Genomic DNA, 20,521 nt, shown 5'->3' on the forward strand with positions numbered 1-20,521 from the left:
TGTTCAGCAAATTTCCTGTCATTACCTTTTCTTAAAGGCCCAAGCACAAGCCAATTTTACATAACTGGGACATAATTAGATTGGAATAAAAACAAAATGTGTCTCTTATCCTCTAGATTAGGGGTAGACAAGTTTGTGTCGTGGAGGGCCAATTTTCAGCATTACCAAAACACTGTGGGGTGAACCTCACCATTGTAGCCCAGAGTATAGAACCATTTTCTGTAAATGCAAATGTTTTACATTATATATGACCTATTGGGATGTTCTGCCTGGAAATAAAAGACAGTAGATAGTATTTCCCGCATTTTTGAGTACTTTAACAGCTATTTGATCTCTCATTTGCATAATAATATTTCACCAAATCATCTTGGAGGCCAAAGGTTCTGTGCTGGAGGGCCAGATCTGGTCCTCGGGCCTGACGTTGCCTTCCCCTGCTCTAGATGTAGGGGGTCTGCTAGCTTTGGTCTAATGCATGCTCTTTCACCCTTCCTTTGAACTGCTTCTTACTCTAACTTTGCTCAGCCTCTCCAAACCGTCATCTTTTCTTTGCTTCTCTCAGGTCCGCAAATTTGTTTCGAAGGACAGCGCAGGTCTTCGTGTGCGTAGCCATCCCTCCCTGCAGAGTGAACAGATAGGCACTGTGCACGTCAATGGCACTATCACTTTCATTGATGAGGTAACTGACTGGCCCAGCAGAGATAGTCTTCAAATAATCTTTCACTTAGTGTGTTAGTATATGCTATTTGAGGTTAAATATTGTAAAGGTATGTTGGAATAATTGCTTTACGTGCTTTCAGGCCCTTGAGACGGCAGTTAATCAAATGTTACATTGATACATTCTAAGGGGTTGTGTGCGTCGCTTTCCTTCTTGTGGTAACAGGTGAAATGGCAACTGTTGCTTGTTTTCCCTTAGATCCACAATGATGATGGTGTGTGGCTCAGGCTCAATGATGACACTGTTAAGAAGTATGTTCCGAGCATGAATGGGTACACTGAAGCCTGGTGCCTCTCTTTTAACCAGCACTTGGGCAGGAACCTACTGGTCCAAACTGACGTAAGTAAAAGCCCCAGTGAGCGATCAGGCTCAGTATTATTAAAGGCAAAGGCATCTGCGTAGGGGAAGCACAGTGGAAATATTTTCAGAGGAGGTCGTTTCTGCCTGACACTGTGTCTTCATAGCATGATAACCTAAAATAACTGAATATGGTTTGTTGAGGTGTTCACTTGCATGAAAAGATCAAGACTGACAATGTACTAACCAACCAAACAAAGGAACATAACAGATGGATGCATGCAGTGCTTTTCTCTGAAAGGTTTCCGGACACAGATTATTTGAATACTTGTAAATACTTGAAATAAGCCCCAATGCAGTATTTGACAAAGAGCAATTCTTTTTGTTGTTTTATTGAGATTGTGTTCAGTGTCTCTCCTCATGGCTTTTCACCCACAATCCATCAATATTTGCTGACAGCAGCATGGAAATCTTTTGCTCCATGCCACAAAAACCACCATAAAAGTTGCACCTTTCTTTGGTGACCTGCCGTTGTATTTAACACAGTGATATTGCATCTTAGATTGAAGGTGGTTTTCTGCCATGAAGCAGTCACTTTGCATTTGGTAAATGCATTTCTCTCTGGCTCCCTAATTGCATCCGTTCATTGGATGCTAAAGTTGCTGGTTGCCTTTCTTTCATGTGGAGTCTCTGTCTGAACAGCATGGCACACTACATCAGTCAAGTGGGGAATTTTTTTGGAAGTTCTTTTTGAAGATGTTCATTATGAATATTTGGTCATTCCGAGATAAAACACTGACAAGGATATTGGAGACGATACCATTTTCTCCTCAGTCTGCTGTTGGGTATTATATTATGGTTCTTTACCACCCTTTTGTCTTTACTCAATAGATTTTTACTTTAAACACAATATTTTTCTTCCAAAAAAATACATGAACTGGTACCCCCAGCCTTTTCCTTTTTTCTTGGGAAACTGTTTCTTGATTGTCTTACAATCTCTTGCGTAGAATGTCTTTAATGCTAGCCAAGGCGTCAGGGATATCGGATTTTTGTCATGGACACCCTTATCTGTATTTCCCCCACAGGTGAGTTATAGAAATAAGGGAAATGTAGCTTGACTTTTTAATAAAATTTCAAATAAATGTTTAGTTTTGCTTGCCCTCTTAAACTGAGACTGTGTAGTCTCCTCACACAGCAGTTGCACGATTGAGCCACAGTTGCATGGTTGCCTGTTTTGTTCACTTTAAAATTCTGTGAAAAGAATAAAAACTACAGTTAAGTTATCAAAATGTACTCAATGTTGCATGGGGTCTTATTTGAAAACCGTATGTTGCATGAGGTTGTTAAACTTGTTGTGTAGTCCTGCATCCCTTTGTATCATAGTATGTTCCTGAGATATTAATGACCATACATTTTAGTTTATCTGTTGTCACAAAACTATGTGTTGTTTCAAAAATGTTTACTCTTAAACTTTGGTTCATTTTTATAATTCGGAAATGGCAACTGCAACATTTTATCTACTGACTTCTCATTAACATTTTTTAAAAACCTGTCTGACTTTCATTTTCCTACCTGTTGCAGGAGGTCAGGGGCCAGTCGGAGGAGAGCGTAAAGGAGGTGAGCAGCTGCCCTTCCCACGAAGCCCCCACTCGGGTGCAGAACAGGGCAGGGCAGGGCGGCGGCCCAGGGCTTTATAAGGTAGTGAAGACCGGCCCTTCTGGTCACAACATCAGAAGCTGCCCAAACCTTAGGGGTATCCCTATTGGAATGTTAGTACTTGGCAACAAAGTCAAGGCAATAGGCGAGGTATGCACTCACCCCAAAAATGCACTGTTTTCATGGCTTGAGTAACTTCACAATCAGAATGTAGAAGTGCAGTGGCTTGTGCTTTTGGGCATAATTTAATTGTGCTAAATTGGGTGCTTTGGTTATTGGTGTGTTTCTGAATTTTCCTGCTGTTTTTCTTGCTGGGATCCACTTTTGTGGCTTCAAACTTTGACTAATAATACTGTAGATTCTCTATTAATCCATTGCACTTTCAGGTTATTGTTTGGCAGAAAACTTCTTACGGGAGTCTGTTTCCAGGGGCCAATGGCCAAACTTTTTTTCTTGCCCTTTTTAACTTTTTATTCCTCCTGGCCGTCAGGGCAGGTGTATATATCCAGGTGCTAAGCACCGCCCTCTGGCGGTCATCCGGAATTCATTGAACCTTAGTTTCATGCATAACTCTTATTCACTATCTATGTATTGGTCCCCACACTGCTATCAGTGGACTTTCTTTGACCTTGTAACGACTCATAAACCACTCAGTGATATGATTTTGACTGCTTTGGTGTGTCATGCTGTTCGCTGTTTTTGAGACTGTTTCAATTATTGAATGCATATTTTCCCCCTAATAATTTTCTGGGTTTTGAACTGCTTTTTGTTCGCTATTACTTTATATACAGCTGGGTTTTGCAATCTTTTGCTGACTATAAATTCAAAATAATGTTTAATAGTAATTAGTGGGAAATCACGAGTGAATTGTGTGCGCATGTGAGTCAACGGTTGTATGAAATTGCTGTGCTATTTTCACCTAAGTTGGACTTGACTCTGCCAGTAAGAGATGAAAACACATGTAAGAATGGGTGAAGAGTGTTGTTTGTGCATTAGGTGGTCAACTCAGAGGGGACGTGGGTACAGCTGGATAAGAACAGCATCGTGGAGTTTTGTGAAAGCGATGAAGGAGAAGCCTGGTCTTTGTCAAGAGACCGTGGAGGAAATCAGTATCTCAGACACGATGAGGGTAAGATGCTTCCTTTTGTAACTTTGAACGCCTCAATTAGGTAATTCATTTGAAACTGAACATTTTAAATGTATGTTTTTCTACAGAACAAGCTCTTCTAGAGACACAGACTCCACCTCCCAGCCCTTTCTCTGTTCAGGCGTTCAACAGATCAACAACATCAAATGGAGCTCAGGGTTTCGACTATGGCATCTCAAACAACAAAGGTGAAGTCAAGGCATTACAAAAGACCTCCATTAATGCTACATTTTTTTATTTTCACATTTTCACAACATGGTTTTTATCAGTAATGGTTTTTCAGATTTCATTTTCCTTTGACAACTCTGCAATGCAGCTTATGCTTTACCTTTCTCTGTCATCTGTCTCGTTTTCCTACTAGCTACATACAGCACAATACAGACTTTCATAGTGTTTGTTTTTAACTATTCATAAAATTCAATTCATACAATAAAAACAAAACTTATTCAGCAAAGTTGGGGATTATCTGTTACTGCTGTTGGTGCCTTTAGTTCCCAAGGACCTTGGCTTTGTAAAATGACATAAGCCTACGGTCCTCTGTACATTGTACATCTATGCAGCTGCATCAGTGGCAACTGTCAGTGTTGCAGCTTAATCAATAATCAGCGTTTTAGTAATTGTCTCCTTGACTTAAAGTTAAAGTTCATGCTTTATTGATACAGTCTCATTCTTCACATCATTTCAGTTGTGTACAAGAACTGAATGATTACCAGTGAATGATCCTCATTGCACTGAAACCTCCAGCCAATAGTTAAAGCTATAGTTGTTCCACCTCCTCTGTCTCCTGTTTGCAGGTGACCGGTTGAGTGCCATACTGAATTCCATTCAGTCTGGGCCTTTCCTCTCTGCAGCTCCCTCTTCCTCCATTTTTGAACAAGCTGCCCAAACTCCCTCCTCCTCTTCCTCCTCCCTTGCCCACAGTCCATTTGTGTTTGGACAGTCCCCTTCCCAACTGTCTCAACCACAACCACAGCTTCTCAGTAAGTCTGTCATGCTTTTTGACAGTTCCTGCTTGAAAACTCTTGATTGTTTTGTTCCCACCTTAGAAAGGTCATCTAATATTACTATTAATTTAATATTAATATGTTTATTTCCCTAACCATGATACTGCTAATTTTGCCACAGGCAAAATTAACAACATGCTTATTTTTTCTTACCCCAAAGTCAGTTCCTTTAATTTAATATCATCATACCCATTTTTTTTTATTACCATGCACCATCTTTCCAGCCCAGGAATTCACTGTAAACCACTGTTTTACACATGAACAAAACAAAATAAATTCAAATTTTAAACTACATTAAAAAAAACTTCCCCAACCCTTATGACTGAAAAAGTTGCTAAAAATTTCAGCTTTCTCCTTTTCTACATTTATTTTATTTTTGAATTACTTCTAGCACGTACGCTTTTTACCTGATTTAACATTGCAAAGTTTCTTTGTCTCTTTAACCGTCTATTACTATTTCTTTTCTTTTTCTCTTTTCTGTCCATGACTCTTTCATTCTCTGTCTAGGCTTTTTGCATTTCATAGCATTGTTCATGGCTCACTTGCACTTTTTCCGCTATAGATGGTTCATCTCGCAGCCTTGCTTCTCGTGAGCGTGTGCACAAAAGCTCTGTGTCTGTGGCTGGGCATGGTACTGCTCTCTCATCTCTCGCTTTAAAGCAAAAGGGTGGGTAACTACATAATGTAGTAACGATCAGACTTATCTGGGGTGGATAAGGGGTAAGATGTGACTTTTGTTAATAGGAAAACGTCACAAATAGTTTTCACATTGTCATTTTGGCATATTGTATGACTGGGCTGGAATCCATCTTTCATCAGCCTATTGCTTGTGTCTCAACTATTTCAAACCTGATTATATGAAACTTGACAAATGCATATATATGTGTGCATAGAGGGTATGCACATGCTTTCCTTTTCATTCCAAACAGGACCCTCAACACTGAGTGTCAAAACAAATTCTCAAAATTGACAGTTGGCTCCTGTGGCTATATTTTGCCATATTGGAATGTCATATGCATAAGCTCTATACATTATAGTTATGTTTTCTCTTATAAAGTGGTAATAATTGGTATTATACCTTTTGGTACATTTCCCTACTGTAGCTGTTTTTAATATGTTTTAACCATCTTCAGGTGAGCGTGGAAATCTGGTGTCTGGAGGCAGACCATTGTCTCCATCATCCAAACACCGGCTGGAAAATCGTTCACCAAAACAGGAGAGTCGCGGAAACCGAATGAAGGCAGGGGAAGGTGGACTCTCAGCCAGTGAAGCCCTGATTTTGAGATCAGACACGGCCAAACTGAGGTCGGACATGCACAGCCGCTCTCACTCGCCTAATCACAACACTCTACAGGCTCTAAGGGGAGACAGCAGGACTCCAGGACTAAGAGCAGAATCTCCAAACCCTGGCTCTCGCTCCTCATCCCCAAAACAGAAAGGCGCACCCTCTTCAGGAAGGTCCAGTCCTTCTGGCACTTCTTCCCAACAGAACTCTGTGTCTCACCATGATAAAAACTCCCCTTCTAAAGTTAGTCCTTCCAAATCTCGCCTGGATCCGCCCAGAGAACGATCTAAATCAGACTCGTACACTCTCGATCCTGATACACTGCGGAAGAAGAAAGTTCCCCTTACGGAGCCTTTGAGGGGCAGGTCTACCTCACCTAAGCCTAAACTGTCCCCTAAAGATCCAAATAATGCAGAGAATCGCATTCCCTCTTCTCAAGTAACCCAGGAAAACCTGCACAGTGAAGTTGTGGAGGTGTGCACTTCGAGTACTCTTCTCTCTAATGAAGATGCAAATGATGAAAATGCTGAGGATGGTTCCTGCAAAGTGCACTTTAGCATTGGCAAAGCACCAGTCAAAGAGGAACTGGAAAACCGCTCATCTCCCAAGGTCAGCCGCAAAACCTCCAGCAGACACACGCGGCCTAAGAAGGACAAATCAGGACCCTTGTTTAAAGCTGAAGGCACAGCAAGACTTACCGAGCCTGCCAAACAGGCTATGTCCCCCTCTGTGGCCGAATGTGCTCGTGCTGTCTTTGCAGCATTCCTCTGGCATGAAGGTATTGTACATGATGCAATGGCCTGTTCTTCATTTCTCAAGTTTAATCCAGATTTAACCAAAGAGCATGCCCCTATTCGTAACTCTCTTGGGGGGCAGGGGCCTGAGGAGAAGGAGAGCAAACTAAAGAACCGACACTCTTTGGAGATTTCATCAGCACTCAACATGTTCAACATAGCTCCCCATGGCCCAGATATTTCCAAGATGGGTAGCATCAACAAAAACAAGGTACTTTCCATGTTAAAAGAACCACCGCTCCCAGAGAAATGTGAAGATGGAAAAAACGATGGCATTTCCTATGACATGGCGTCACATGCTTCAATGAGGGCAAAGTCCATTTTACCTTTGACATTACAACACTTGGTTGCTTTTTGGGAAGATATATCAATGGCTACAATCAAAGCTGCCACCCAAAACATGATATTCCCAAGCCCAGGCTCAAGCGCTATCCTGAAAAAGAAGGAACATGAGAAAGACGGTAAAAAAGCAAAGAAGGAGAAGAAGAAGAGAGAGAAGGCTGAGGTGCGCCCCAGAGGGAATCTATTTGGAGAGATGGCACAGCTCGCCATGGGTGGGCCGGAGAAAGACACCATCTGTGAGCTGTGTGGGGAATCGCATCCATACCCCGTCACTTACCATATGCGACAGGCCCACCCTGGTAAGAATAAGCCCAACTCTGGCAATTAATAATGTTTCTTTGTGGGACTTAACTTCCACGTGTCTTCCACAGGTTGTGGCCGCTATGCCGGTGGCCAAGGGTACAACAGTATTGGTCACTTCTGTGGTGGTTGGGCTGGAAATTGTGGAGATGGAGGCATTGGTGGTAGCACCTGGTACCTTGTGTGTGATCGCTGTCGAGAAAAATACTTGAGGGAGAAACAAACTGCTGCCAGGGAGAAGGTAGCTTTATGTTGTTGAAGCAACAACAGTCCACATTTCTTTAATAATGTAAAATTTGTTAAATCTTGATTTTACTTTGTAGGTGAAGCAGTCAAGGAAGAAACCATTACAGGTCAAAACGCCAAGGGCCTTGCCCACTATGGAGGCCCACCAGGTCATTCGTGCAAATGCTTTGTTCCTGCTGTCTCTGAGCAGTGCTGCAGAGCCCAGCATGCTTTGCCATCATCCACCTCGGCCCCCACATTCGCAGCTGCTCCCCAGCCTTAAGGAAGGTGTGTCAGAAGAAATGCCCAACAAAATGGGTTGTCTTTACCTGCAGACCCTTGCCAGGTAGCTATACACTTACTTATGCTATTAAAATGCAGTACATCATAAAACCTTTCTGAAACCTTTCTTTTGTTATGTTATACAAACTAGGCAACACACGGAAAACTTTGGGGTTTACCAGGATGATAACCTTTTCCAAGATGAGATGAGATATTTGCGCTCCACCTCTGTCCCTGCCCCCTACATTTCAGTCACACCTGATGCTTGCCCTAATGTGTTTGAGGAACCGGAAAGTAACATGAAATCAATGCCCCCAAGGTAAACAATCCAAACAGATTTTTTTTTTCTTCTGTAAATGTTTGTGCTTTGTACAGACTAAAAGTTGAACTTCTTTTTGTTATTATATTTTAGTCTTGAGACCAGTCCAATTACAGACAGTGATACAGCTAAGAGGACGGTGTTCCAGAGGTCGTACTCTGTTGTAGCGTCTGAGTATGACAAACAACACTCACCTTCACAAGCTCGAGTGAAAGCTGTTCCCAGGCGCAGGGTGCACAGTGGCGATGCAGGTAGGGTTTCCCTTGTTAATGCAAATAGTAATTTTGAGTCTAGGTTTGTAATATTAACCTGCTCTGTGTGTCATTTAGAGGTGGGATCTTCTCTGTTGCGACACCCCTCTCCTGAGTTGTCCAGGCTTATCTCGGCTCATGGCTCACTCAGTAAGGGAGAGAGAAACTTCCAATGGCCTGTCCTGGCTTTTGTCATTCAGCATCATGATCTTGAGGGACTGGAAGTCGCCATGAAGCATGCTTTGAGGAAGTCTGCATGCAGAGTCTTCGCCATGGAGGTATTGATTTTCGACATAATTGTATATGAACAAAAAAATAATAATTGCTTCTTTTTCTAGGCTTTCAACTGGTTACTTTGTAACGTAATTCAAACCACCTCCCTGCATGATATACTCTGGCATTTTGTCGCTTCTCTTACACCATCTCCTTTTGAGCCTGAAGATGAGGAAGACGAGGAAAACAAAGGCAACAAGGAAGTTGTGGAGCAGGTGAGTAATTGCTATTATGATGCAAACCTAGAAACAATAATAAATGACATGAAGCTTGTTTTGTTTTTAACACGTTATTTTGACCCACAGCAGGAGAGAGACCTTGGTGTCTGTGAGCATCCTCTGTCAGATATCGTCATTGCTGGGGAGGCAGCTCATCCTCTTCCTCACACCTTCCACCGGCTCCTCCAGACCATCTCTGACCTTATGATGTCCCTTCCCAGTGGCAGCTCGCTTCAGCAAATGGCTCTCAGGTCTTGCTACAAATTGTTACAGATCAATTTCCTTGTATTTCCAGAAGCATGTTTTAAAAATACGGGTATACATTTTCAGATGCTGGAGTCTCAAATTCAAGCAGTCAGACCATCAATTCCTTCATCAAAGCAACGTTTTCCATCACATCAACAATATATTGTCCAAATCGGATGATGGGGACAGCGAGGAAAGCTTTAATATCAGTGTGCAATCTGGCTATGAAGCTATGAGTCAGGTAATCGTTTACGATCATATACATTTCACTGTAACTTATTAAATATATATATATATATATATAACACTTTTAAATACTGTATATGTCACAGGATCTATGTCTAGTGACGTGCTTAAAAGACCTAACGAGTGTGGTGGACATGAAGACTTCTAGTCGACCAGCCATGATTGGAAGTCTCACTGATGGATCTACAGAGACCTTTTGGGAATCTGGAGATGAAGACAAGAACAAAACCAAAAGTGTTACCATTAGCTGTGTGAAAGGCATTAATGCTTCAAATGTGTCGGTGCATGTCGACAACTCCAGAGACATTGGGGTGAGAAAGCAACAGAATTGTTTCATTCAAGTGCATTGGCTGTACATGCAGTTTTAACAAATTTATTTATGCCATTCTCAGAACAAAGTCACCTCAGTTACATTCCTGTGTGGAAAAGCTATTGAGGACCTCTGTAGGATAAAACAGGTATAAACTGCTTTCAGTTTTTAAAAGTAAATGTAAAAAGCCATTTGTTGTTACATCATACAAAAAACCCACACAATATAACCCAAACATGATTTTCTTAAACCAAAATCATCAATTTCCTCAACGTTTTCTAGGTTGACCTTGATTCTCGACACATGGGCTGGGTGAATAGTGAGCTGCCTGGTGGGGATCATCATGTGATTAAAGTGGAGCTGAAAGGCCCAGAAAACACGCTTCGGGTCCGTCAGGTCAAGGTGCTCGGCTGGAAAGACGGGGAGAGCATTAAGATCCCAGGGCAAGTGTCTGCTAGCATGGCCCAACAGAAGAACTGTGAGGCTGAGACACTGAGGGTGTTTCGCCTCATCACCTCACAGGTTGGTCTTTGTTGTCATTGTAACGGTAATTCATTAATCCATCTAAAAAACTCACATGAACATGTCCTGTTCATTTTTAATCAGGTCTTCGGAAAACTCATTTCTGGTGATGCCGAGCCAACTCCAGAGCAAGAAGAGAAAAACTTGTTGTCATCTCCAGAAGGAGAGGACAAGGTCTGTGTTCACCTCATCTTTATTATTTACTGTGCATCCATGTTGAGAGTACACACATTTCCACACATTCTCTCTCTCTCAAAAAAAACCCAAATGATTATCAGCTCAATAATGGCTCTCGGCACAAAGCTATTTCTGAGCCAGAACATGTGTGCTTTAATGCACCTATACAGTCTCCCAGACGGCAACTGAGAGAACAGGTGGTGATAGGCATGGGTCTCATCTCCCAAGATGATTTTGGCTCTATGGAGGCAGCGCATCTTAAAAATGTCTTCTATTGAGACTTTTTAAACAGAGCAGAGGACTTTGTCGTCCATATGAGGTTCTCTATCTCAACATCCTCTCCCTTGATTTTAATGGGAGAGTGGGCCTCATGATGCCTCTGAAAATCAAACATTGTCTCTTTTTAAAGTTAAGTTTTTTTCAGAGCTCTATCCCGTCTGCTGTTCTATTTTTTCTCTGTAAGATGTTTCATCATTGTTTGTAACTAGCTCCACGATTGTCATAGCAAAATTAATCACATCGAAATTCTCTTTCTTGCATAGCTGCAGGAAATGCATAAAACATCAATTAAAAATCTGTATATACATATCATAAAAAGTCATTTCAAGCGCTTGCCAGCATTGTAGTGTGATCTGTAAATTCTATTATTGTGAGTAGGTTGGCAATACAACCATACACGTAAAGGGAATAAACCAGGAATTGTGGAATGAAGTGCCATTAATAATTTTGTTCATCATGAATGGACCATACATTGATAATATATTTTCTACGAATAGGTACCATCGGATGCAGATCTTAAGGAGCACATGGTTGGCATCATCTTCAGCAGGAGCAAACTAACTAATCTACAGAAACAAGTAAACATCCAGGTCATCTATAAAATTCCCTTTTAATCTTCACATTCACTAATTGATATATTTGCAGGTGTGTGCACATATTGTTCAAGCTATCCGTATGGAGGCCACACGCGTCAGGGAGGAGTGGGAGCATGCCATTTCAAGTAAAGAAAATGCCAACTCCCAGCCAAGTGACGATGATGCGTCTTCAGATGCCTACTGCTTTGAGCTGCTGTCAATGGTCCTAGCTCTCAGTGGCTCCAATGTTGGCCGCCAGTATCTTGCTCAACAGCTAACTTTAATGCAAGATTTGTTCTCGCTGCTTCATACCGCCTCTCCACGTGTACAAAGACAGGTGGGTGCTGGGTATGCTATTGCACTAGTCTTGCAAAACATATCAATATTTATTTTTGTTCATGTCCATTTCTAATTGGCCTGTCCTTAATTTTTTGTACAAATGTGTTCGTCCTAGGTGACTTCGTTGCTTAGACGTGTGCTTCCAGAGGTGACACCAGTGCGACTCGCCAGCATTATCGGCGTGAAGGCTCTGCCCCCAGCAGATATCAGTGACATCATCCACTCCACAGAGAAAGGCGACTGGAACAAATTAGGCATACTAGACATGTTTTTAGGATGCATTGCAAAAGCCCTTACTGTGCAGCTGAAAGCCAAAGGCACCACTATTTCTGGCACTGCTGGCATGGCTGTGGGCAAAGGTGTTACGACTGTCACACTGCCAATGATCTTTAACTCTAGGTGTGTATGCACTGATTACCAGAATAAAAATAACTGAATTCTATTTTAATCATCATTTCTTTGTTTCTTTAGTTACATCAGAAGAGGTGAGAGCCACTGGTGGATGAAAGGCTCAACTCCTCCCCAAATTGCAGAGATCATCATAAAACTGGTCAAAGACATGGCAGCTGTAAGTTGTTATTCTGTGTTCTTTTACTAGTTTTATTAAGTTTTGTCCATAAACCATGACTAACTTAGTTCTGTTTTTAAAGGGTCATCTTTCCGATGCATGGTCCAGAGTCACTAAAAATGCAATTGCTGAGACCATCATTGCTCTGACCAAAATGGAGGAGGAGCATAGGTCTCCTGTAAGATGTATCGCCACAACAAGGGTGAGATGATGCACACATACACACAATATAATGTTTATGAAAAGTCATGAAGCAATTAAATGATGCCCTTTATTCTCCTCAGCTGTGGCTAGCTTTAGCTTCACTTTGTGTTCTGGACCAGGATCATGTAGACCGGCTGTCTTCTGGCCGGTGGATGGGCAAAGATGGTCAACAAAAACAGATGGTAGGGACTGTCCTGGAGGGCCGTATAAAAAAATATTATTTCAGTTTAATATTTATGTGTTGTGCTTAACAGCCCATGTGTGACAACCACGATGATGGTGAGACAGCAGCCATCATCCTGTGTAACATTTGTGGTAACCTCTGTACCGACTGTGACCGATTCCTCCACTTGCATCGGCGCACACGTTCTCATCAAAGACAGGTTACTGGACTCCCGAAAACATACACAAATAAAGTTATATTAAACAGTAAAAATATATCTTCTTACATTTGTTGCTTAGGTGTTCAAGGAAGAAGAGGAGGCTATAAAGGTGGATCTCCATGAAGGCTGCGGAAGGACCAAACTTTTCTGGCTTATGGCTTTGGCTGACTCCAAGACTATGAAGGCCATGGTGGAGTTTAGAGAGCATACGGGTAACTATTAGTAATCTATTAATCCTGAGATCAACTGAGATTGGCTTCAGCTTTCTCGCGACTTGTACAGATATGCATTAAAAGTCTGTATTTTGTAGGTAAACCAGCATCCAGCAGCTCTGATGCCTGTCGGTTCTGTGGTACCAGGAATGGAACTGAGCTCTCAGCTGTAGGAAGTGTTTGTTCAGACCCTGACTGCCAGGTACTTGCAGTTGCTAAATACTGTTTACTGCCACTTAATGGTTTCTTAGCCCTAGTTTGATCTTTGTCTCTTTTGTAGGAGTATGCCAAACTTGCCTGCAGTAAAACGCATTCTTGTGGGCACCCGTGTGGTGGAGTCAAGAATGAAGACAGCTGTCTGCCCTGTCTGCACGGCTGTGACAAAAACACTGGCTGCCTGAAGCAAGATGCAGATGACATGTGTATGATCTGCTTTACCGAAGCTCTCTCAGCAGCTCCTGCGATACAGGTGAAAATTTAAGACTATCTCTATATTGTGTACTTTTGTATTTGTGTTTTATAACGTTCTACATAAGATAAACAGAAAACTTTGGTATGTTATGTTTTTTATTTAAACCAGGACAGTGCCTTGACCATAAAGGAAAAATGCATTGTACCAGACTATATCACAAAAATGCTTTCCACCTGTAGTCCCAGATGTTGCACTGCTGCCATAGAGCCCCATAAAAAAAAAAATCATTCAACATTCATGACTGAAATGACTGTAGAGATATAAAAAGTCCAGTATGTGAATTCACTACTACTTGATAAATAATGGGATGGAAGAGAGCATAAAGAAATGTTCGTACCTTTTTCTCCTGCAGTTAGGGACTTGAAAACGCCTTCTGGAAGGCAGCGGCTCAATTTCTTTGTGCAGCACATGGTTTGAATCTGTGGAGATTTTATTAGCCAGTTTTCTACTGGTCAAGGGGAAGTGTGTGCTATACACTCTGACAAGCTATAGTCTGTGAGGAAAGAGTGGTACTAGTGGATGATGTGGGAGTTGATGCCAAGGAAATGCATATTTGACAACAACAGACTTTTATCCTCAATGTGTTGAACCTAATGCAGATGAAAAGTCAATTAACTAAACTCTGGCGTACGAGTTATGGTTTGTTTTGCTCAGATGTTTTAAGACTAGGTGCGTGAGAGTAGCCACATCGTCTTTGGTGTTACCTCCCTGCTTGTAGGCAATTTGATAGGAATCTACAGTAATTTGACCTGCACTGACACAGAGAGCATGGGAGTGATGATTGTTTTCTCCCAACAACTGCAGTAAACGAAAGTCACTGCACCCTTTGGCACATGTTTTTTCTTTAGTAGGGAGATTATGTGAGACGTTTTCCAGGGTGTGGGCACAGCGTGTGACCCCATGTTTACAAAACATTTTTGTTCTGTTCCCAGCTGGATTGCTCTCATGTATTCCACCTTCAGTGTACACGACGTGTTCTGGAAAATCGCTGGCTTGGGCCTCGGATCACTTTTGGTTTTATGCAGTGTCCGATTTGCAAGGTGAGGTTCTTGTTGGTTCTATGTTGGATATGATTTAGATTAAAGATTGCTTTTTTTGCTAAAACTATTTGCCTAATTATTATTTTTTGTCCTGTCTCTAGAACAAGATCAATCACTCTGTGCTCAAGGACTTGCTGGATCCAATTAAGGAGCTTTATGAGGATGTGAGGAGAAAGGCTTTGATGAGGCTGGAGTATGAGGGTCTTCATAAAAGTGAGGCGATAACTACTCCTGGAGCTCGCTTCCACAGTGACCCCGCTGGATTTGCTATGAACAGATATGCATACTATGTCTGCTACAAATGCAAAAAGGTTATCCATCTTCTAATAGATTGACAATTATTATGAATATTGTGTGTTGGCTTTGAGAGTTCATTGTACTATTTTACTAGGCATATTTTGGTGGAGAGGCACGCTGTGATGCTGAAGCGGGACAAGGAGATGACTATGACCCAAGTGAGCTCATTTGTGGAGCCTGTTCAGATGTGTCGAGAGCTCAGGTGGGCAATATACTCCTTAATAATCAAAGGTTGGGCTAATTTTTCAATTCCCTTAATGTTTCCTTTGTGCTCTTGTAGATGTGCTCCAAGCATGGCACAGACTTCCTGGAGTATAAATGTCGGTACTGCTGCTCTGTAGCAGTTTTCTTTTGCTTTGGCACCACGCACTTCTGCAATGCCTGTCATGACGACTTTCAAAGGATGACCAGCATTCCTAAAGAGGAGCTGCCGCATTGTCCTGCAGGTGCATAACAGCTTTATTGACAATGAATCAATCAATCAAAACAAAACACAAACTTTCTCTCTTTCCTTTGTCACAGGTCCCAAAGGCAAGCAGCTGGAGGGAACGGAGTGCCCATTGCATGTGGTGCATCCTCCGACAGGAGAGGAGTTTGCTTTGGGCTGCGGTGTGTGTAGAAATGCTCACACTTTTTAACTTGAACTGTACTGAGAAGCAGTTCTCTACTGTGATTTGGCTGCTGCAGAAGCTCAGCCGTGAAGCTTGGCTCAGGCACCAAGGTTCCTTGACACTGGACCAGGTCTCTGCCCTAAGCCAGGCGTCTTCAGGTTTGCAGTAACATGTACTCGCCATAAACATGAGTGGTGGCTACTCTGAAATGACCTGATAAAATAAAGAACAATATCCTTAAATCAAAAAAAGGAAAAAAAGAAAATAACTTGTGACGTGTTTGCATGCGGCCGTTGTATCCCTCGGCTTCTTTAGACGTTGCATACCTCCTGATCACTGAAGTGTAACATTACGAGATTTAACAATGGGTATAAAATAAAATGACTAAGACAGGTTTGGATCAGTGGGTATTAAAAAAAGGAACAGGCCGCATTTCCAGCTTCCTATAAAATTAAAATATTGTTATATGTAAACTTTTCGTAATCTTGTACAGTATTCTCCACTGTCAAGTGCATCATGTTTTGACAGAAAAAAATAGATGGTGGGAAAGACTGTTAAAATGTTATGTTTGGAGGAAAATAGTATGTATATAATGATATTATTCAAAATAGCTGTATTACAAAGTTGCTACTCTCCACTTCAACTTTTGTTTGTTATTCTGGGTTATGTTTTGAGCCAGAACTTTTATTGAAGTGCAATACTGGGTGTGCCTCCTATTTTGCAGCTGTTTAACCTATGGAATGTATGTTGATAAAGCCACTGTACATTTTTATACAGTAGTCAGTATCCTAATGTCAGCTCATTTCCTGTCCATGAGAAGTAGAAATCTGGCACCTGCAGTACAGTCATTTAAATGGTGGATGTAAATCTTGTTTGCAACCCTCGGTGATATAAACAAAATACCAAGACACTCAGGAGGAGACTGACAGTTGAGTAAGATGAAAGGGCCCGTCTTGACACCAAATATATTGTGTACCCACTATACTTTTTCCAAGTTGGAGGCAGAGGGTGGGGTGGGAGGGGGTTAGGACAATTGAAACAGAGAGTAGAACATATGAGCTGCTGTTAAATAAAATGCTTAATACACGTAAATCTGCGTTGTAATATTTGTGGTGGATGGAGTTGAATGGTAATAAACCGGGTTCTCTGTTTCGCACGTTTTTGTACTGTCTTTTATGAAGAATCAACTGAAATAATAAAAGAAATGCGTGCGTATTTTATTAAGATTTGCAAACATTCCATCAAACGGAGGAATAAGGGGAAATTGATATTCAAAAGCAAATTGGACACAACAAGCTACATTTGAGCAAAACATTTTTGGTCAATTTCTGCCAAAACTGCAGCTGAATGTGACTGACCAAAACTTTTGTATTTTTAATAAACTAATCAATGCAATAATTGATTAGTTTATTAAAAATAATGTTATTAGTTGAGCAATATTGATGTAATGCCAGTTTGAGTTGAATTTTATGCTTTTTAACCTCTTACCCCCACCTGAACCAAGCACATTTTATTCAGTTTGGCTTTACCCAAAGCTAAAAGCTCAGAATATGTTCTTATGTTTATGATAATGCTCATGTGTCCTGCTTTTATTTTGGATGCCAACACAGTAGGCTAGCATCATTTTTTGCATCTTTTTTTCTGGCACATTTTCGACTTTTTACTCATACATTTCAAGCAAATTTTCGATTTTTTTTTCTCTCACAATCTACTTTTTTCCGGCAATTTTTTTTTTTTTTTTCTGCCAAATTTTCGACTTTTATCACATAAATTTGCTACTTTTTTCTGGCAAATTTACGACTGTTTTCTCATAAATTTGCTATTTTTTCTTGCAAATTTGCGATTTTTCCCCCCCTCACAAATCTGCTTTTTACTAGCAAATTTGCTATTTTTTTCTGGCAAATTTGCTTCTTTTTCTCCTAAAAAATAAGCCCATAGAAGACCAAAAAGATAGGCCTCTCATACTTCTCTTCCACAGCCATTTCAGATCGAGTATCCCACAATGCACCGCTCCTCTCACAACAACCATTTCGTTGAGGGGGGGCAGATCGGAGCAGTTGCAGCTCCCGCTTAGGAATTGGGTCAACCGTGTAGAGGTGCGGACTCGGACCGATTCTTTATGGAAAGCTTTTCTCACCCATTAAGAGGCGCTGGTATTGGGCTCCGATGCGCGTTTTCTGCTTCACACGAATGAGTTTTTCCTGCGTGGGCCCGGGTTGAAGAGTCAGTCTTTCCTTCGGATTATTTTGCTAACAGCTACTGAGCTAGCTAGCTGAGTGTAAACATCGAGGTAGGATGGACGGCCAGTGTGATTTCACGCGTGTTTTGAGTGATACACATGTTTTGGTGATGTTATTTTTTTATCCTTGTCTGTTCATTTATTTATCAGGACAGTGTACACAATGACATTATGCTCGAGAGCATCTGCGTCTTTGCATACCAAAATAACGTGGCTATAGCACACAGACTGTTAGAACTTTGGCGACTCTCTTCCGTCATTTTGCCCTTTGGAAAACAATATTTGAGTTTAATTTAGTTTGAAATCTTGTCTTCTTAGAATGAAACGGATGAAAGCGGAGGAGCAGCGCAGTGGCTCCTGCAGTGCCAGTCCTCCTGAAGAGTGTAAAAGGCTGCGGCCACAGCACGGTGAGGAGCCTGCGGCGGAGCTCGGTGACACAGCTGCAAACTGTGAATGGGAACGGCTGCCCCAGGAGCTGCTGCTGCACATCTTCCAGTACCTTCCCCTACTGGACCGGGCCTATGCCTCCCAGGTGTGTCGCAGATGGAACCAGGCTTTTCACATGCCTGAGCTGTGGAGGTGCTTCGAGTTTGAGCTCAACCAACCAGCCAGCTCCTACCTCAAGGCCACACATCCAGATCTAATCAAGCAGATCATCAAAAGGCACTCCAATCACCTGCAATATGTCAGCTTCAAGGTGAGAGCAGGTTTCCACGGCCCTCAGTGTTATGTGTGTATTTTAAGTGTAAGAAATGGTTGATTTCTTGTCAGGTGGACAGCAGCACAGAGTCGGCGGAGGCAGCGTGCGACATCCTTTCTCAGTTGGTGAACTGCTCACTTAAGACATTGGGGCTCATCTCCACTGCTCGGCCCAGTTTTATGGAGGTCCCAAAGGTAAATATGATCACAGGGTGCATTTTTCCTCTTAAGAATCTTCTACTGACTCAGTGGTTTTATTGTCATCATGAGCCCATCTTATATCAACAGGTTGGGTTTAGGGCTGCAACTAACGATTATTTTGTAATCGATTAATCTGTCGATTAATTTGCTGTGAATTGGTGTTGGAAAATTATTATTATTATTATTATTATTATTATTATTATTAATAATTATTTTTCTATTTTGTGGCGCTGCTTGAAGATGTGTTGATGGAGTAAACTAAAGGGAAATGTTTGCTGGAGGCTTTATTCAGGAAATTTACAATGAACAAAATGTACACAGACCCTAACTATATAAACAAAGTAGGATTTCATCAAAAATACTACATTTTTATGTCATTTTTGCTCCATTTTAGTCTGTGTGAACCAGAAAACGATTCATCGATTACTAGTTATAGTATTAATAGTTGTCGACTATTTCAATAATCGATTAGTCATCGATTAATCGATTAGTCGTTTCAGCCCTAGTTGGGTTAGAGATTCAGAAGTGTGAGTTCTTGCACATTCAAGGACATGACATTTACTCAAATATAGATTTTTTTTTTGTGTGTGTGCATGTCATTCAGAGAATACTGTTTGAAAATCAAAATGTTTAGGCTCTTGGGCAATAATCTTAATTTGTAGATGAACTGTAACAACACCGCTCGAACAACTACGTTGTCATGATGTACAATCACTTACTGTATTGTGGCTGTTGCCTCATACAGTTGAACAATATACTAATTAGTCTTTTCTACAGTCTCACTTCATCTCAGCTCTGACTGTGGTGTTTGTCAACTCCAAGTCATTATCCTCGCTAAAAATTGATGACACACCAGTAGATGATCCATCTCTTAAAGTGCTGGTGGCAAACAACAGCGACACTCTGAAACTGTTGAAAATGAGCAGCTGTCCTCATGTGTCTCCAGCAGGTAAGACTTTAACTGTTAAAATTTCAATACTTGCACTGCTCCAAGTGTACAAACCTTTTCTTAATGATATAATATGTGTATTAGGGATCCTTTGTGTGGCTGACCAGTGTCATGGGTTAAGAGAACTAGCTCTGAACTACCATCTCCTAAGTGATGAGCTCCTGTTGGCCTTGTCTTCAGAGAAGCACGTTCATCTGGAACATCTCCGTATTGATGTTGTGAGCGAGAATCCTGGACAGCACTTCCACACCATTAAAAAGAGCAGCTGGGACGCTATGGTGCGACATTCTCCAAAATTCAACCTTGTTATGTACTTCTTTCTCTATGAAAATGAATTTGGCCCCTTCTTTAATGAGGAAATTCCTGTTACACACCTTTACTTCGGACGCTCGGTTAGCAAGGAGGTGCTGGGCCGTGTGGGCCTACATTGCCCCCGTCTGGTGGAGCTGGTGGTCTGTGCGAATGGTCTGCGTCCACTGGATGAAGAGCTCATTCGTATTGCCAAGCATTGCACCCAGCTGTCTGCCATCGGCCTGGGGGAGTGCGAGGTCTCCTGCAGCGCATTTGTGGAGTTTGTGAAGATGTGTGGCCGGAGGCTTTCACAGCTTTCTATCATGGAGGAGGTGCTGATCCCTGATCACAAATACTCCCTGGATGAGATTCACTGGGAGGTTTCCAAGCATCTTGGGCGAGTCTGGTTTCCAGACATGATGCCGACATGGTGAACTTAATGGACTCGCAAAGGGTTGTGTGTAGTTTTCATGTCCATGCCCCATATGTTAAAGATCGAAAAGAGACATATTGGGGATCACTGTGGAGATGGCTTGCTTTTTTTTTTTTCGTT

The 20,521-nt window shown here is 41.6% G+C and overlaps 2 protein-coding genes across 16 annotated transcripts in view; both read left to right on the forward strand.

Annotated features, from left to right (window-relative positions):
* mycbp2 (MYC binding protein 2) overlaps positions 1-16,752 on the forward strand; it is a 35,269-nt gene extending 18,517 nt beyond the window's left edge. For 4 of the 15 annotated variants that reach the window (XM_079562726.1, XM_079562736.1, XM_079562733.1 and 1 more), the window contains 35 exons: positions 560-676; positions 914-1,054; positions 2,020-2,097; positions 2,594-2,818; positions 3,665-3,797; positions 3,884-4,003; positions 4,610-4,795; positions 5,953-7,539; positions 7,612-7,781; positions 7,864-8,111; positions 8,199-8,366; positions 8,460-8,617; positions 8,696-8,895; positions 8,956-9,105; positions 9,196-9,359; positions 9,439-9,595; positions 9,687-9,911; positions 9,993-10,058; positions 10,193-10,432; positions 10,517-10,606; positions 11,386-11,466; positions 11,534-11,800; positions 11,918-12,201; positions 12,274-12,370; positions 12,453-12,572; positions 12,655-12,756; positions 12,829-12,957; positions 13,037-13,169; positions 13,268-13,371; positions 13,450-13,638; positions 14,574-14,681; positions 14,783-14,992; positions 15,073-15,180; positions 15,259-15,424; positions 15,501-16,752. In XM_079562726.1, the coding sequence (XP_079418852.1) occupies positions 560-676; positions 914-1,054; positions 2,020-2,097; positions 2,594-2,818; positions 3,665-3,797; positions 3,884-4,003; positions 4,610-4,795; positions 5,953-7,539; positions 7,612-7,781; positions 7,864-8,111; positions 8,199-8,366; positions 8,460-8,617; positions 8,696-8,895; positions 8,956-9,105; positions 9,196-9,359; positions 9,439-9,595; positions 9,687-9,911; positions 9,993-10,058; positions 10,193-10,432; positions 10,517-10,606; positions 11,386-11,466; positions 11,534-11,800; positions 11,918-12,201; positions 12,274-12,370; positions 12,453-12,572; positions 12,655-12,756; positions 12,829-12,957; positions 13,037-13,169; positions 13,268-13,371; positions 13,450-13,638; positions 14,574-14,681; positions 14,783-14,992; positions 15,073-15,180; positions 15,259-15,424; positions 15,501-15,616 (6,837 nt within the window). In that variant the 3' untranslated portion in view covers positions 15,617-16,752. The remainder of the gene's footprint in view (positions 1-559; positions 677-913; positions 1,055-2,019; positions 2,098-2,593; positions 2,819-3,664; positions 3,798-3,883; positions 4,004-4,609; positions 4,796-5,952; positions 7,540-7,611; positions 7,782-7,863; positions 8,112-8,198; positions 8,367-8,459; positions 8,618-8,695; positions 8,896-8,955; positions 9,106-9,195; positions 9,360-9,438; positions 9,596-9,686; positions 9,912-9,992; positions 10,059-10,192; positions 10,433-10,516; positions 10,607-11,385; positions 11,467-11,533; positions 11,801-11,917; positions 12,202-12,273; positions 12,371-12,452; positions 12,573-12,654; positions 12,757-12,828; positions 12,958-13,036; positions 13,170-13,267; positions 13,372-13,449; positions 13,639-14,573; positions 14,682-14,782; positions 14,993-15,072; positions 15,181-15,258; positions 15,425-15,500) is intronic. The other 11 variants (XM_079562734.1, XM_079562735.1, XM_079562730.1 and 8 more) reach the window with 9 other exon arrangements.
* A 978-nt stretch (positions 16,753-17,730) lies between these two features.
* On the forward strand, positions 17,731-20,459 carry fbxl3a (F-box and leucine-rich repeat protein 3a). The gene is made up of 5 exons (XM_079563112.1): positions 17,731-17,879; positions 18,147-18,525; positions 18,600-18,722; positions 19,506-19,677; positions 19,762-20,459. Exons 2-5 carry the CDS (start codon positions 18,148-18,150, stop codon positions 20,400-20,402), a joined length of 1,314 nt encoding a protein of 437 aa, XP_079419238.1. The 5' UTR covers positions 17,731-17,879; position 18,147; the 3' UTR covers positions 20,403-20,459.
* The last annotated feature ends 62 nt before the right edge of the window (positions 20,460-20,521 follow it).

This window comes from Gobius niger (assembly GCF_951799975.1).
Source record: "Gobius niger genome assembly, chromosome: 9".
Lineage (NCBI taxonomy): Eukaryota > Metazoa > Chordata > Actinopteri > Gobiiformes > Gobiidae > Gobius > Gobius niger.